Here is a 15,521-nt window from a genome sequence, read left to right as displayed (position 1 = left end):
TTTACCGATGTAATTTCCACCCCAGAAAGCTGAATTATCATTCAATGGAGCTTTAAGATGTCCTACATCACCTGCTAAATGATTAAGGTTATGAAAATTTAACGTTTGCAAATCACTTCCATACAACTTTGGTGTTTTTTTGAAAAATCTTTTTAGCCATTTTTCAGCATCATTGACTTCACTATTCGCTAATTCAGAATGACAAAGAATACCAGAGGCTACATGAAGCAACAAAAAATGCTTATTTAAATCCGTAGGTAGAACAAACGTGAGGATAATAGGACCTATGTATGTTAATATACAACGAAATTGAGTAGCTTCCCAATGAAATACATCTATAGCGTCAAATTTTCGTCGTTGAAATTCTACAATAAATTGTTTGATAGATTACATTAAATCTCTAAAAGTTTTTCGATTGGATTGATGAACTCCGAGAATACTTCCTTTTAAAATCATCTTTCAAGAAAATTTTTCATGACTCCCAAGTACAACAAGTGTATGGAATCTAGTACAACATCTTTTACGGGATCGAAATTTGGAATATTAATCAATGGTGTTGTCTTGTTTGGATGGTAATGTTGTTATTGATCCTTATTCATAAATGATCGTTTGGTTCGTGTTCTTCAGTATAACTCTGAAAATACTCGTCGTCCATTAACTGTTTGACCTTCAATTTCACATCGCTCACAATTGAATAATGCTGTAGGACCCTTACGAGTACGTACTAAATCTTTAATTTCTTCAACAGTATTTTTCAATAAACATTATACATGTTGTGGTTTAGCGTTACCATAAAGAACTGCTACTAAAATGGTTGAGATATGTACTTTCTATGATATACTTTCATTACTACCGGCCAAAGTTGGCTACTAGCTGTTTTAGATACATTCATTCCATCAATATAAGTTTTTTTATATATTTCTTGTGATATCTGTTTAAGTAGTCCAGACTTAATACCTTAAAGAGTCTCGTTTTGTTAATATTAGAGTAAGACTCATTAAATGTTAATATTACAATAGTTTTTGAGCTGTTGTTGGAAAGTGTTCATATCCTTTACTTGTAAATATTAAAAGAAGCTCGGTTATAGCATTTAGAGGAATGTTACTGATATGTTTTATTGCCCAGTTACGTATTAAAGTAGAAATGTCATTTTTATCACTGTCAGAACTGCCTTATTGGAGTGTTGAATGATCCCTATTGCTGTTGTCATTTTTCTTCACCTGAAGAATTCCAACGGCTTCACTTGCATTAGAATCTCCTCATAATAACAAAATATTTAAAATGTTATGTTGATTTGATTGAATACTCTCTGCTGAATCAAGCAAACTGTTTAAATACTGAATATTAGCTCGTGATTGATGATTAAAGGATACTGAAATATGACTTTCATCTGGAATTGTTATTGGAACTGACAGAGAAAACTTCAGCAGTCCAGTTGAGAGTGTATTCGTTTTCAAATGTATATTTATATTTACCAATTTAAACTTCATTACCAACGTTGAACTTTTTTATTATCTGTATGAACTTTTGCTTTGTGCGAATAGTTTCAAATAATTACTTCTTATTGCACAATCATTTATTATCTATTTATACCGCTTATCAATTTTAAATTTGAATTTATTACCGGGTTAACCACGGACAGCACTTTTTCGAGAAACTTTGTCCAGTTGACGTCCAAAAATGTCTGCACTCATTCTCTGTCTTCAAGAGACAACACTGATAAAAAGAAAAAGTTAAATTAATTAACTATTGATAAATAAAAGAGAAGACATCCGGTCAACTGAAGTGTCAGTCAAAAACTGGAGATAAACAAACTCTCCCCTCGTTGCTATAAACATTCTAATCGTCGAGCAACGTCAACAACTTACGAAATCGTCGTTAGTCTATTAGTCATTAGATGGCGACATACAAATATTTTACAATATGTACGAGATTAAAGGTCGTGAATCTACTCAACTACGTTATGAAGAAGGACTAATTGTATGAAGGTTTCATGCAAATCTAATCCTTGGTGGAATAACCATCACGAGCTGGAAGGATTTCGTCACAACCCACGGAAACGAGGAGAAATGGGGCGTGGTATACAAGCTTGAGGCCGACAAGATTTGAGCCGAAAAAGTTATGAACGCGCTCCGCACTAAAGAGGGTGGTGAAACCCTGGACTTTGAGAAACAGCCGAGCGATTGCTGGCAGTACATGTGGTTGATGACCACCCGAAAGAGGACACAGATGAACAGAGCAGGATAAAGATAAACGCTCTCAACCTACCCAACGCAGACGATGCAGAACTGTTCAACAAAGAAGAACTCAAACAAGTCGTCCGAACGCATAAGAATGGAAAAGCCCCAGGACTAGATCTGCTGGAAGTGGAGGTCGTTAAACGCGCAATCGCGTACCTCCCAGGAAGATTTCTGGTACTATGCAACGAATGCTTGATTCAAGGTGTCTTTCCTCGGGCTTGGAAGGAGGGAACAATTCGTATGCTCCTAAAGAGTTCCGACAAAGATGTAGCGGACCCTAAATCATACCGCCCTATATGCTTTTTATCAGTGCTAGGCAAAATCTTCGAAATACTTATCAAACTTCGTCTTTCAACTAGCGTCCTTAAACAAGGAAACATTTGAGACCACCAATATGGATTTATGGAAGGGCGATCAACGGTGAATGCGATACTGGCGGTGTGAAGAGCGGTGCAAGAGTCCACGGAATGTAACGTGGTTGCATTGCTCTTCGATATCTCGGGCGCGTTTGACAATATATGGTGGCTCTTAGTCCTCGAGGGACTAAAGTCACGAACCTGCCCCAAATATATCTACAAGGTAATGCGAAATTACTTCACAGATCGTACAGATAGCCTATGATGGGGAACCGACTTAGTCACAAAAGTGGCCACGCGTGGATGCCCTCAGGCATCTGTGCTTGGCCCACTGTGTTGGAACATCATGTTCGATAATCTCTCGAAAACACTTGATCAGTCTGAACATGGAAAACAATATGCAGCGTACGTGGATGATCTAATTTTTATCATAGATGGCTTTTCATGGAAGGCCCTTGAAGCCAAAGGACAGGCAGTCGTTGACACAATACTCACTTGGTGCAAGAATGCCAAGCTCGAGCTATCAAAAACGAAGACGGAGGCAATCTTTATGAAGAGAGAAATAAAACTTAGAGGTAAAAGGAATTACAGGAACAAAAACAATCCCAACGACAGAGAATATAAACCACATCTCAAAAGACAGGCATGAATGTAAACCGCCTAAGATTACTATAGAGGGTAACAGAATAATGTACCCAGAAGTGGTTAGGTACCTGGGGGTGTGGTTCGGTAGAGACCTCAACATCTCCATGCATATTCATAAACGACGGGCGCAAGCGGAAAAGTTATTCCACAAAATAAGACGCCTTTCGCGAATGCGTTGGGGACTTACTTATCATACCTGTCTAACCATATATAGGGGGTGCTTCCTGCCGGTGATTGCTTACGCGTCCCCGGCATGGAGCAATATGTGCAATGCTAAAGATTGGCTGACGCTTGCGGCCGCACAGAGGAGCGTCTTGGGAGTCGTTGCGCATGCTCGCGCATCCACCCCGAAGGGACGGCCTCTGCGTGGCGGTAGGCGTCCCGCCTATACGCATAGCGATCAATGATCTTAATGCGCGATATACACTTCGTACCGACGAAGTAGTAAAGTACAACGGCACTAGAATCTTCCTAAACGATAACACGTCAGGGGAGTCGTCGACGCCGATAATAAACCTCAGATTGCAAGCGATAAAAATATGGCAGGCAGAATGAGATGCGTCTGAAACGGGCCGCAAAACATATTACTTCTTCTCGGACATAGCAGACAGGCTCGATAATAAGTGGATACGCCTGAACAACATGATGACACTAATATTCACAGGACATGGTATATTCCGTGCACATCGTGCACAATATGCGACCGAAACAGATCCAACCTGCCCTAATTGCAATAGGGGAGATGGGAACACAGTGGAGCACTTCTTGCTGCACTGTCCCACATACAGAGACAGACGCACGAGTCTCATAGCGGTCATACGTTCGGAAACGAACGTTGACCTCAGATCAACATGGTCTGAAATAGCGCCAAAGTTTGTCCAAACGAACGACACATGTAGGGCCCTCGAACGATTTGTCACGACGTGCGGGGAAGGGAAATTGTTCGAGGGAGTTAGAAGAATCCGCGAGGTGGTAAGAGAGAAAAGGAGGATAGCGTGAACAGGAGCAGCAATGCCCAACACACAGAATCCTCCGCCCCACAAAAGTAGCAGATCATTACCAGCGCCGTAAGAAAACATAGCTTGTGAACTTCATTGATCCACACCTAGGTGTTGTCGGAGCACCTAGGCACAGGTTGCAGGCCTGCAATTTTTGCAGAACACCTGAAACCTGTGGATCAAACGGATAGGGATTTCTCACTTAACGATCCTTAACAAAGCAATAATAAACTTTTACAATTATAATAAACTTTTATATATTTCAGGAAATATCTAACACTAACCATTCTCTTTCTTTCAGCTGTTGACAATATAACGGTGCTCCTTTCACACCATAAACAACTGGGGCCGCTGACCAAAGTGGATAAAACTGGTACTACGGGAGACTGCAATCCAAGCCCGCACTCGGAACTGCAAAGTCCAAAAACGATATGCAGAGAGCCGGGTGCTTTCGGTCAATTGAGGTTGGACTCGTAGTGGTATGTTGTAAGGCCTTGGGCTAAATGGGTCTATCCTCGTGCCTTTCTAAAGGCGCAAGAATATCACGTCCCAAGTCGCTAGAAGTAGAGTCGTCCCCAGAGTTATGCCCTATAAGGCGAGGGACTCAAACAAAATGTCCTTCTCAGGACAGGGAAACTAGATTTCATGCAAATCTATATTACATTGGTTGGAGAACATTTTTTAGACCACATCACATCATGTACACTTGAATTAAATTCTTCCTTTTAAAGAACAAAACTATTGCAGTTGCTCTAATTATTATGAAGTCTAGCCAACTAATGTAAAGACTATATGAATGACTACGTAATTATACAAACATTAAATTTAGTTCAATATAAGTAACATATTTTTCCCTGAATCAAAACCATTTCTGACACGAACCAATATAAAATTTAAAGCAATTCATAATGAATTCTAGTACACTTTAATTCCGCTTTATTCTATTATAGTCGTTCTCTACTGAAATTATACTTTATTTGAATGAAAAATAATCAAATAATAGTAAAGTAAAAATTATTGATATTAAATCTTAAATGATTATTGTAACTTTTTATTTGATTTTATTCAAAAAATATTCTTTTCTCGGGAGATGCAATGGTATTAAAATGATCACATACAATACTATCAGTATTGCATGACACATTTCAATAGTCATTTATTTTCATCTGTACACCAGAAAAATTATTTTACCTTAGCAAAATACGGTTGAGTAAAAGAAAGCCTTAGTTGATTCTATTTTAAAATTAATTTCGTTTAATTCATTCTTAGTACACACACTTTATTGACGTTTATATCAAAATACAGAGTTTATAAATCGTATAAACATACAACTTAATGTTATGAAAACATTAAAGTATTATGACAAGTAGAAAAATTTATTGAAACAATCTAATACATAATATATTAACATGAAACATAACAGTTTCCATTACTTAAATAAAATTCATTTTCAGGTTTTACATAAAATAGATCTTTGGTATCTATTTATTTATTCAAATAATCATCGATTTCTATTGGATACATCTGAGACATTTGATTTAAAAACTCACCAATTCATTGCGTATAGCTATCAATCGATAAAAAGTGTTGAGAAAATCTCAACTTCGAATAACCTAACCGTTTAAGGATAGGGATGATTGTGCTGAATCAGAGCAATAAGGGAGTCAAGTTTTATGAAAAAATATATAATCTTTTTTTCAGCACTAGCAATGAACAATATACGCGGTACAACTTTTTTGTCACTGAATAAAAAAAATAAATGTCTTCAGAAATTACTAAATGTCAATTGTAATTACTGAATTTTAATTGAATGTCTAAAAAATACTCAACTTGGTGTGTTCGATATTATTGACCTGCCACACGAGCTCAACACACTTCTTAAGTCAAAAAAATATGATTGTGCACGTGGCGTTAGCCTATGAATGCAATGTAAAATGGATTTAATTCAATTAGTTCAATTTGCATTGAATTGTCTTGAAATATTAATTGATTCAGTTGTAGAATGTAAAACTGAATGTTTCTGTCGTTTTAGGATGACACTAGCACTTATTATTGACTCAAAATTGTAAGATTTGCTAAGAATGAATGTGAATGGCGAATAGAAAAGATTTTAGAGAAAAGAATTATAATGGCGTGTACACGTGAACGAGAACAGTGAAAGAATGACGACAGGAACTTCATTGGCCAAGATAGAGACTGAAAATTAGTTAAATGAGTGACTAGAAATAGAAAAATTGATTATTTGGTCGATTGGTTATCAACGTAGTGCCAAGATGGCCGCCGAAGTTCCTATCAGCTTATAATTCAAACTTAAGAATTGATTTATTTTCAACAAATAGCAATCGCAAAAATTCATAGAATTTTATATTTTCCATGGTCAAACACGAATCAAAAAAAAGAAATATCGATAGATTTACTAACGATGGTCGTATGTAAACAATTTTGACTAAATTCTAAAGTTAAGTGAAGTCTCTTTCTAAAGTTGAAGAACTATGTGAAGGAATGATTTCCGCGCCTTACATGTACGTATCAAATACTACTACTACTAATGTAGATTTGACTGGTTTCGCTGTAATTACCTCGCCTGAAGCCAACTTGGGGCATGTCATATTCAATTTCTTGCTACATATTTGTCATAATCTCTCGAAATGTAACGTCACAGTCAATGTACCGTGTTCAAATGGTATAAGTTTACCTAACTTCTTTGTATCTATTTTGATTGTACAAATTTCTTATTGTAATTTAAATTTCAGAATCAACAATATTTAAAATAAATTACTTTCTTCGGCTTTTTTTTTCAAATTTCGTACGTTTAATGACACAATGAACATAACAACCAAAAACTCGGCGTAGCTGTTATTTATTAGTTAGCTCAAACATTTTTAATATTTTCAAAATTTATTGCTTATAAAAAATCTTAACAGTCGATAAAATAAAAGTCATGCTACAAGCGCTTTTTCGACGTTGGGTCAAACTGTTCAACAACTGCAGTCTTGACATCGGGGTTTCTCACAGTTTTAGATATAATCCCTTTCTTGTTTAGAGTTTTTCGAAATTCAGAGCCTAGAAATATTTTTGCCTTGGTCTGTCTGCAATATACGTGGTAATCTGTTATTAGTACGTTTGAAAATTCGTGTCACAACATGGGTAACAGTTAAACTTGTTTTGTCTTGTAATAGCTCAACCCATGCAAATTTGCTTAAAACATCGATAACATCTAATAAACATTTTATCTTCTTATTGTGCGTATACATATTACGTAAATAGTAGTTAATATAAGGTGGTTCTGGCCTATCCTACCATACCGACCGAACGACCGTGATCGATAAGTTACTACCAGAGTCGGCGACTTACCGACCGTCGGTGCTATTTCTGATTTTTCCACTAGATGGCGCCCTGCCTATCTTCCATCGGCAATCTTTGCCGATTTTTCGTTAGGTAATACAGTCAGTAACTTACCGACTGTATTACCGACCGCTGGTATTGCTTTTTTATCGACCGTTCAATATTTTTCTATTAGATGGCGCTGTGCCTACCGACAGTCGATAATTTTGTTGATTTTTTATCGATTTTCTTTTGTTAGATGAATCTATACCGATCTGCAGCCAAAATTACCACTAATTATACAATGAAAACTAATATGATTATCCTTATTATTAATCAAGTTCTATTTCTATAACTAATTTCATCATAAATAAACAATTCAACAATTTGATAATGAATAAAAAATATTCGTCGTAAGAGGGCTATAAGTAAAGAATCAAGGTTCATTAAACTTTTATCAGAATTCATTTTTGAGCTATCAATATGATTACATCAATTCGTAGAGACATATAATAAAATGTTTCTACTCTTTGTTTAATCGATTTCATTCGTCCATAGAATTTTCTGCGACGTTGTCTTCATGTGATTCGACGAATTTGAAACTGTTCCACTCTCATAGAGTATCGTATGAAATGTTTTTTTCACGCCTCAGTTAATCTTTTTGGCAGAAAAACAATGAATTCATTAACTAATGTTGCAATCACTCCATTACCATGCTTTGCCTACACTCTTTTTATTTTTTCACTTTATATTTTTTTGAAGTTTCTGACTCGCTTATTTTCTTCTTGGGCTTATCAGTAACAGTTGCAATGCTGTTGATATAATTTATTGTTTTATTCAATAATGTACTGAATAGAGTTTTAAATATTTTTCAATGCAGTCTTACTCGTTGCAAAATTTGCAAATGCATGAATAAGTTTTTACTGGCTTTTATATAAGTGAATTGATTACAATATTTCTGTTGCCGAACTAAATTTTTTATGCAGCCTCTCCCTTTTATATATCATCCTCACTCTATCGGTTAATTTTTGAAACGCATATCCTCAGCAGTGTATTTTTGCTATTGTTTCTTTTCTTAAAAAAATACGTCATTTTGATCCTAAAAATTATCAACAATAAATCCCATAAAACATCCCTATCATCAAACAAAAAAAAATGACATATTTCCAAAGAAATGATGTCATGATTGATATGAGTTACAGAAATTTTAAATAAAAATCCTGTTCTTTATTATATTAAAGAAAATCTTCTCGCTATTAAAAAAAAATGTTACAAATTCGAGAACATTATTAAAAGTTCAATCAATTACTTAGCAACTCTTGCACTGGCAGCATCGAATCCACATCATGGATATCTTTGTTGATATTTAAGGATTTAACGCTCCTCCAAATCGATTTATTGTGAACGAATTTGCAGTAATTTTTATTAAAGGTGAATTACAACGTCATATGTGTTTGTTTTTTTAACCACCATTTGTTCGGCAATTATTACCACAAAAATTTTAATTGATTAATCAGTGGTAAATTCGTAATTACCATGGACTCCAATGGGATTCTGGTGATATGATGTATGAAGACATGCCTAGTGTTATCATGGAAGTGATAAGAAAAGCTAATTCTATTTATGTGAAAGGTGAAGAAAAGAAAAAGTGGATACATCAATTTGTTAAAAACCGACAAACTGTTGTCAATCTAGACAATTTGCAATGTCCATCACTAAAGATTATTTCAGATTTCCCGAGATGGAAACATGCTTTCCACGTCATGGACCAAGTTTAACTTCACATTGTGCATTAAGAAATGTAAGGAAGATAAAGATGTGGTTCTAATTTAACTCAATTGACAAATTACAGCCCGTGCTAAAAAAGCTCTATACAACCATAAATTTTGATTGCTTATCGTTAAACGAAATTCATATGTTACCTGAAAAGTTTCTCATACGTGTTGGAAAAGAAATTAAGATAAGAAAATAAGAAATAAAAATGTAAAAGCAAATTAAATAATTTACAATTTAATTTTTATACTAATAAAATTATATTTTTAAAAATATTACACAATTTATACTTAAAATATTCAATGGATGTATATTATTATAAACTTCAATAAGTGTTTTCGATTAAAATTGATTATAATCAACATTACATGTATATTCTACTTCTCTAAAGTTATCCAATTTATACCTGATAATATTTTCATAACAACTTATTGTAGATTTCAATTTAATTTCAAACATCCACAATTTGAATAAAGATGTTAATGTCAATCATAAGATGATTTATTAAATGATCAAAAAATTTAAAATCATTACTTAGAAATTGAAATCGGTAAATAATTCATTCAAAGTATGTAATATGATTTAATTAATCTAAATTTATATACTTTAATTTATTAATTAATCGTTTAAAATAAATTGCTTAATAATTTATTCATTTGAAAAGTCACATTTTGTTTCATATATATATCATATATATATATATATATATATATATATATATATATATATATATATATATATATATACATATAATATTTGTAGTCAATTTTTTATTTTTACATTACATATCAATAATTTTTAAAAGAATTAAATGACTCACAATCCTTATTAAAAATAGAAGTCTAATAACTATTTATTCTATATTTGTAATTATTCAATCTCTTTAATTAATTTGAATTTATTCACTTATTTATTATGATTTGTCTTAACAGACTCTGTAAACTATCTGTATTTTATTTATCTCTTTAAATTAAACATCATCTCTTGCATTTTTCTTTTAATTGTTTGAAAGTCTCTCAACACCTTTATATTGAGTGGCTATCATTATTGCGAACCAATTGTACTTAGACTACGTAATAATTCTTCAGTTTCAATCAGTCTTCAAATTTATCTGATGAACAATATAGAAATGTATACATATATGTTCGTAGGAAATAATATAAACTTAGCTTAAAATGCAGTCTCATCATAAACAAGGACACATGCACATCATCCAGCCTCAGATTGTAAATAAGTGATTTGATATTTTAGTATATCATGTCTGTAGAACCAAGTGCTTGTTACCAGTAAGATCAATAATCAATCATACTTTCAAAATAAGAGAAATTGTTAATTAGTGAAAAAAATCACAGTTTTGTGAGAAATCAAAGTGATAATACATCAAATAAACATCGAAAAAGCTTTAAAAGTAAATCAATTTTCGATAATATTCTTCAAAATAATATGTTTTTTACTTTTATTGATTTACCATAATTTTTATTGACCTGTTATTTACTTTTCTGTTGAGTCTATTTTATTTGAATACAATAAAATAAAAGTAAATTAACAATAAATCTTAATCAGTTATTATTTATTTAAGATGGCTCAAGGAGGAATTTTTGAAACTGAGACGAAAATTATAGTTCCCAAAGAATGGCAGAAGTTTACAGAAGATAACCACCTGACAAATCAAATAAAATCTGCGATGAAGCTGTGGAATGATTTGACAGGGAGTTTGGAAAATTTTCTGTTCTTCCATGAAAATATTTTGAGAACGCTAATGATCTATCCCAATAAAAAAGTATGGGTATTTGCCAAAGTCGTTGAAATCAACTATGGGATTCTCTACTCAGAGGCGATAGGTCCTTCGTAAATTTTAAATGATGATTTCGGAGAAAACGATTTAGAAAGGTGAATATTGAGTTTAATATAATATTGTTAAACTAATAAATACTTATTAATGAAGGTTGCAATTTATTTAATATCATTAAAACAATTTATTTGTCTTTGTTTCAGTAACTACATCCAACCCTGGAGTATTTTTTATATATTCCTGCTACCTGTTCAATGGCATCATGTCTATCGAGTAGAGGAAAAAATTAATTTTGTATTCGAAACCCATGGGAAAGACATTTGAAACAATACCAAGTTCCTTTCCTTGAATGGTATAATCGCACGATTGATTGACGACGATATCGAGTTAACTTATTTATTCGTCCCAATGTATCCTTCCGAATTACGTGATAATGACATAATTCTATATGTTAATGAGAAAGGTAAAGAAGAAGAAGAAGAAGAAAAAGAATTAGAAAAGATGAAGAGAGTAGAGTGGAAAGCGATAACCCCATAGAGGAATAAATCCACTTTCTTTCTTATTATTTTAATTACATAATAAATTTATTTTCGTAATTTTTTTATAAACTCAAGTTAAATATGTTTTATTTTAAGTTTGAATCAAATTTTAAGTACATATTTTTTATTTTATAATTTATATATAATAAGTTTTCAAAATAAAAATGGAATAAAATGGTAAATATGTCATCTTTTTTCAGAATTTCTTATTATTGAAAATTTTGGTTTTGATAAAAAAATTGAATAAACTTGAAGAAATCTTTATTATTCTTTATTTATAGAATACCTCGATATAAAAAAAATTTGTAATATTTTTACTTAATACATCTTATCTAGATAATATTCAAAACAAAAAACTTTTTTTCTTGAACAATGAGTAATTCTTTTTGAATCTTTAAGCTTAAAATGCCGTCCACATGATAAAGCCTCCATGCTTTGATAAATTACTTCATTTTCTTGTTGTATAAATTGTCTGATTTCTTCGATTTTTGGACATCCCACAAATTCCAGATTAATATAATTTATGATGTGTAATTTCTTAAATTTCGATTCTTCAAAGTTTCCACCTTTGTATGCAATCACCATTCCTCTCTCTTTAGCTTCAGAGGCAATTTTCAATGAAAATTTATCAAGGTTCAATTGATCTTTATCATCTTTTTCATTACGGAAAAGCAATCCATGTACATGATGTAAACAGTAAGCTGCAGTTTTCTTATCTTGAAGTGACAACTCTTTAAAATTCCCAATTTTATAAAAATTAGACTTAACATTTAATTTTATTGACATTGAAAAAATTCACCATCTGTACTATTTCAATATCATCGATCTTTTTCATTAGGCTATAAAATAATTTCTAAGGAATGATGTCATTCGAGATTCATTTTTATAAACCGTTATGGAATTCAGCAGCGTAGAGGGGTAGTTTTTATCACACATTAATAAATGAGTAATAACTATTTTCTTTACAGTTACATTTTAAACGTCAGAGAGTAAAACGAGCTCGTAGATTTTAATTCCAATTGAGTAATAAATGAATAAACATTAACCAGTGCGTTTACAAAATGAATGATTACTATAAAGAGTTAATTAAAATGATAGAAAAGCTTATGTGCTTCTTTCATCATCAAGTGGATCAAGTAGAAATGAAACTTTGAACAAATGGTTGGAGATCAGCGAAAAAAATATCGCAATATTAAAAAGACAATTACAAGACAAGGTTTCAGCGGGTAAAAAAATGAAAATACAATCAACTATTTTCATATTGAAGTCATTATATGAAAAATTTATTTTTCAACAAAACCATGTGCAAGGAGGTAATCTCCAACGTGATGTTCAAAGACCAAGTCCTTCAGTAGGTTGGAGAGACGAAGAGAATGTATTTGAACTACGTTTTTCAACCGGATCAATTATAAATTTAAAACATATTCATTTAATTGATTTTTTGAATGAAGCACGAGTTCTTCGTTGTGAAAAATTGAAAAATATTCTTGACAATAATTGCAGCATGAAAGACAGCATGAAAGACAACTTCTCTCTAGCCTGCGAATTTCATAATGTTAAAGATGGTGAATGAACTGAAGATATGAAACATTTTACTACTCCGAATGAACTCTTTATACCAGCAAGTAAAATAGAAGAAATTATCAAAGAGAAAATTATTGATCTTCTGTTAACAAAAGTTGACGACTTTGAAGAACGAGATTCAGAATGGTCCATGGCGGAAATCATTCATCTCCAAGTCAATATTTATAGATATAATCCATTAGCAGCACGAGATTCAACTTGGATTCCTTTAACACAGTTCATTCAAAATAAATAAGCAGTGTTGAACATCAAGAATGACGACCAATGTTGCTTTCTTTGGTCGATCGCAGCAGCTTTATACCCAACTGAAAATAATATTAACAGAACATTATCTTATTCACATTGTCGGACCATTCTCAACTATCAAGGTATCAATTGTCCAACAACTTTGCATGATATTCCGACATTCGAACTAAATAATCATCTTTCAATTAATGTTTATGGATTAAATAGAAAAAAAAAAGATAGCTCCATTGTACTTGAGTAAATTTTCTAATGAAAATCACATACATTTATTAATGGTAGAGAGTAATATTGAAGATAATTTCAAACTTACCTATTATTTTTGTTTGATCAGAGACTTCTCTAGATTAGTGAGCTCTCAAATCTCTAAAGGTAGAACAAAGAAGTTCTTATGTGATTAATGTTTATGTCATTTTCAGATCGAAGAATCATTTATTAAACATCGTAATGACTGTTTAAAAATGAATAAAACGGCTATTACTTTTCCTCTAAGTGATGAAAAAATTAAATTTAAAAATTGTAAAAATAAGGAACAAGTTCCATTTGTTGTTTATGCTGATCTGGAATGTATACTAAAATCAGATGATAATAATAAGCAAAAACATATTCCATGCAGTGTTGCATTCTATGTACATTGTTCATTTGATGAGTCTAAATCTCAGTTTTTTCTAAAACGTAGTAATGATTGCATTGATTAGTTCGTTTTAAAATTACAACAATTTTCTGATCAAGTAAAAGAAACTATTTAACATGTTAAGCCAATGAAACCATTAACTTCCCAGCAGCAACAAACACATAGTAAAGCTTAAAAATGTCATATCTGCAATAATTTGTTTTTGAATAATGAAATCAAAGTTCGAGATTATTGTCATTTTACGGGTAATTATCGTAGCCCTGCTCATAACAGATGTAATTTAAATTATCAAGCTTCTGAAGTAATTTCAATAGTTTTCCATGATCTTTCAGGATATGATTCGCTGACATTCAAACCAGTGTAGGGTTACTTCTGGCGACTCTGTTTACACACGGCCCCTTCGTAGACCAAACAGCTCTTATTATGGCTTTTCGTCGAAGACCATAGACCCGTCAAGACGGCCCGCGTATCTAGCATCGCGTTGAACTAAATAAAATTTATTCTATCTTCAGTCGTTATAATAATCTCTCCCGAGACACAGTAACGCGTATATCCTCTCCTATAGTAATTATTGCTAACCATACTAAATAAAAAGTTTCCGTCTATCGACGTTACAACTTTACTGGCAAAACAAAAAGAAAATAGAAATCTTAGTTTTATGAGTGTTGCAAGAAAAAAAAAAAGAGGGACTAAAACAGAACAATAAATAAATATTGGTTTACTAAGAGGTGTTGTGTGTGAGTTATTTGTGATCCAGGAGAATCCCTACTCCCTTGGAGTAACACATCTCCCATCGAAACTCACCACTCAACGTTCCCGTACCTGGTGCGTAACTGTCCTCCTGGCAAGCAGTACGGAGTAAGGTAAGTTCATCTTACATTGTCAACCTCCTATTCTGAACGGAGACTTATCATTGTCAAGAGGGAAGAAGAGTGCAGGCTCTTCTAACGTTCCCTTAAATAATTTCCTTAAGAAAAAAAAAAGGGGAAAAGAAGTTTGTTTTTTTTCTTTCCCTTAGAAAAACTACCTGTCCATGTCCGACGCCTCCAATCCTTCACACGCTACCCGCAATCACCCCTTTCCTTTCTATGGTATCCTCATTAAATCATAACCTTACGGCATAATGTTATCCATTAAATAAATAAACTTTAATTAAAAATAGTCGGACATAACAGATAGTTTTCTGGTGGTTGCGGTGGGATTTGAAGTGAATCCTCGATCTTCTCCACTCTTGCAAAGATTTGTCTCCCTGTGAAAAGAACTTTTTCCTTGCATTTATAAGCATATACAAAAGGAAAAAAAAAACTTTTCATTTTTCAATTAATTTCCTCTATCATTGAAATCAAATTAATTCATTAAATTGTTAATATAAGATATTGTTCTGACTTGGAGG

The 15,521-nt window shown here is 32.6% G+C and overlaps 1 protein-coding gene across 1 annotated transcript in view; it reads right to left on the bottom strand.

Annotated features, from left to right (window-relative positions):
• Positions 1-15,521, bottom strand: part of fuss (fussel) — an 80,363-nt gene that overhangs the window by 16,334 nt on the left and 48,508 nt on the right. Inside the window, exon 4 of the mRNA XM_035082763.1 lies at positions 31-62. Within this exon, the coding sequence (XP_034938654.1) occupies positions 31-62 (32 nt within the window). The remainder of the gene's footprint in view (positions 1-30; positions 63-15,521) is intronic.

This window comes from Chelonus insularis, unplaced genomic scaffold (assembly GCF_013357705.1).
Source record: "Chelonus insularis isolate UGA/USDA-ARS -01 unplaced genomic scaffold, ASM1335770v1 contig_10_pilon, whole genome shotgun sequence".
Lineage (NCBI taxonomy): Eukaryota > Metazoa > Arthropoda > Insecta > Hymenoptera > Braconidae > Chelonus > Chelonus insularis.
This window is presented reverse-complemented; position numbering and strand designations above follow the sequence as displayed.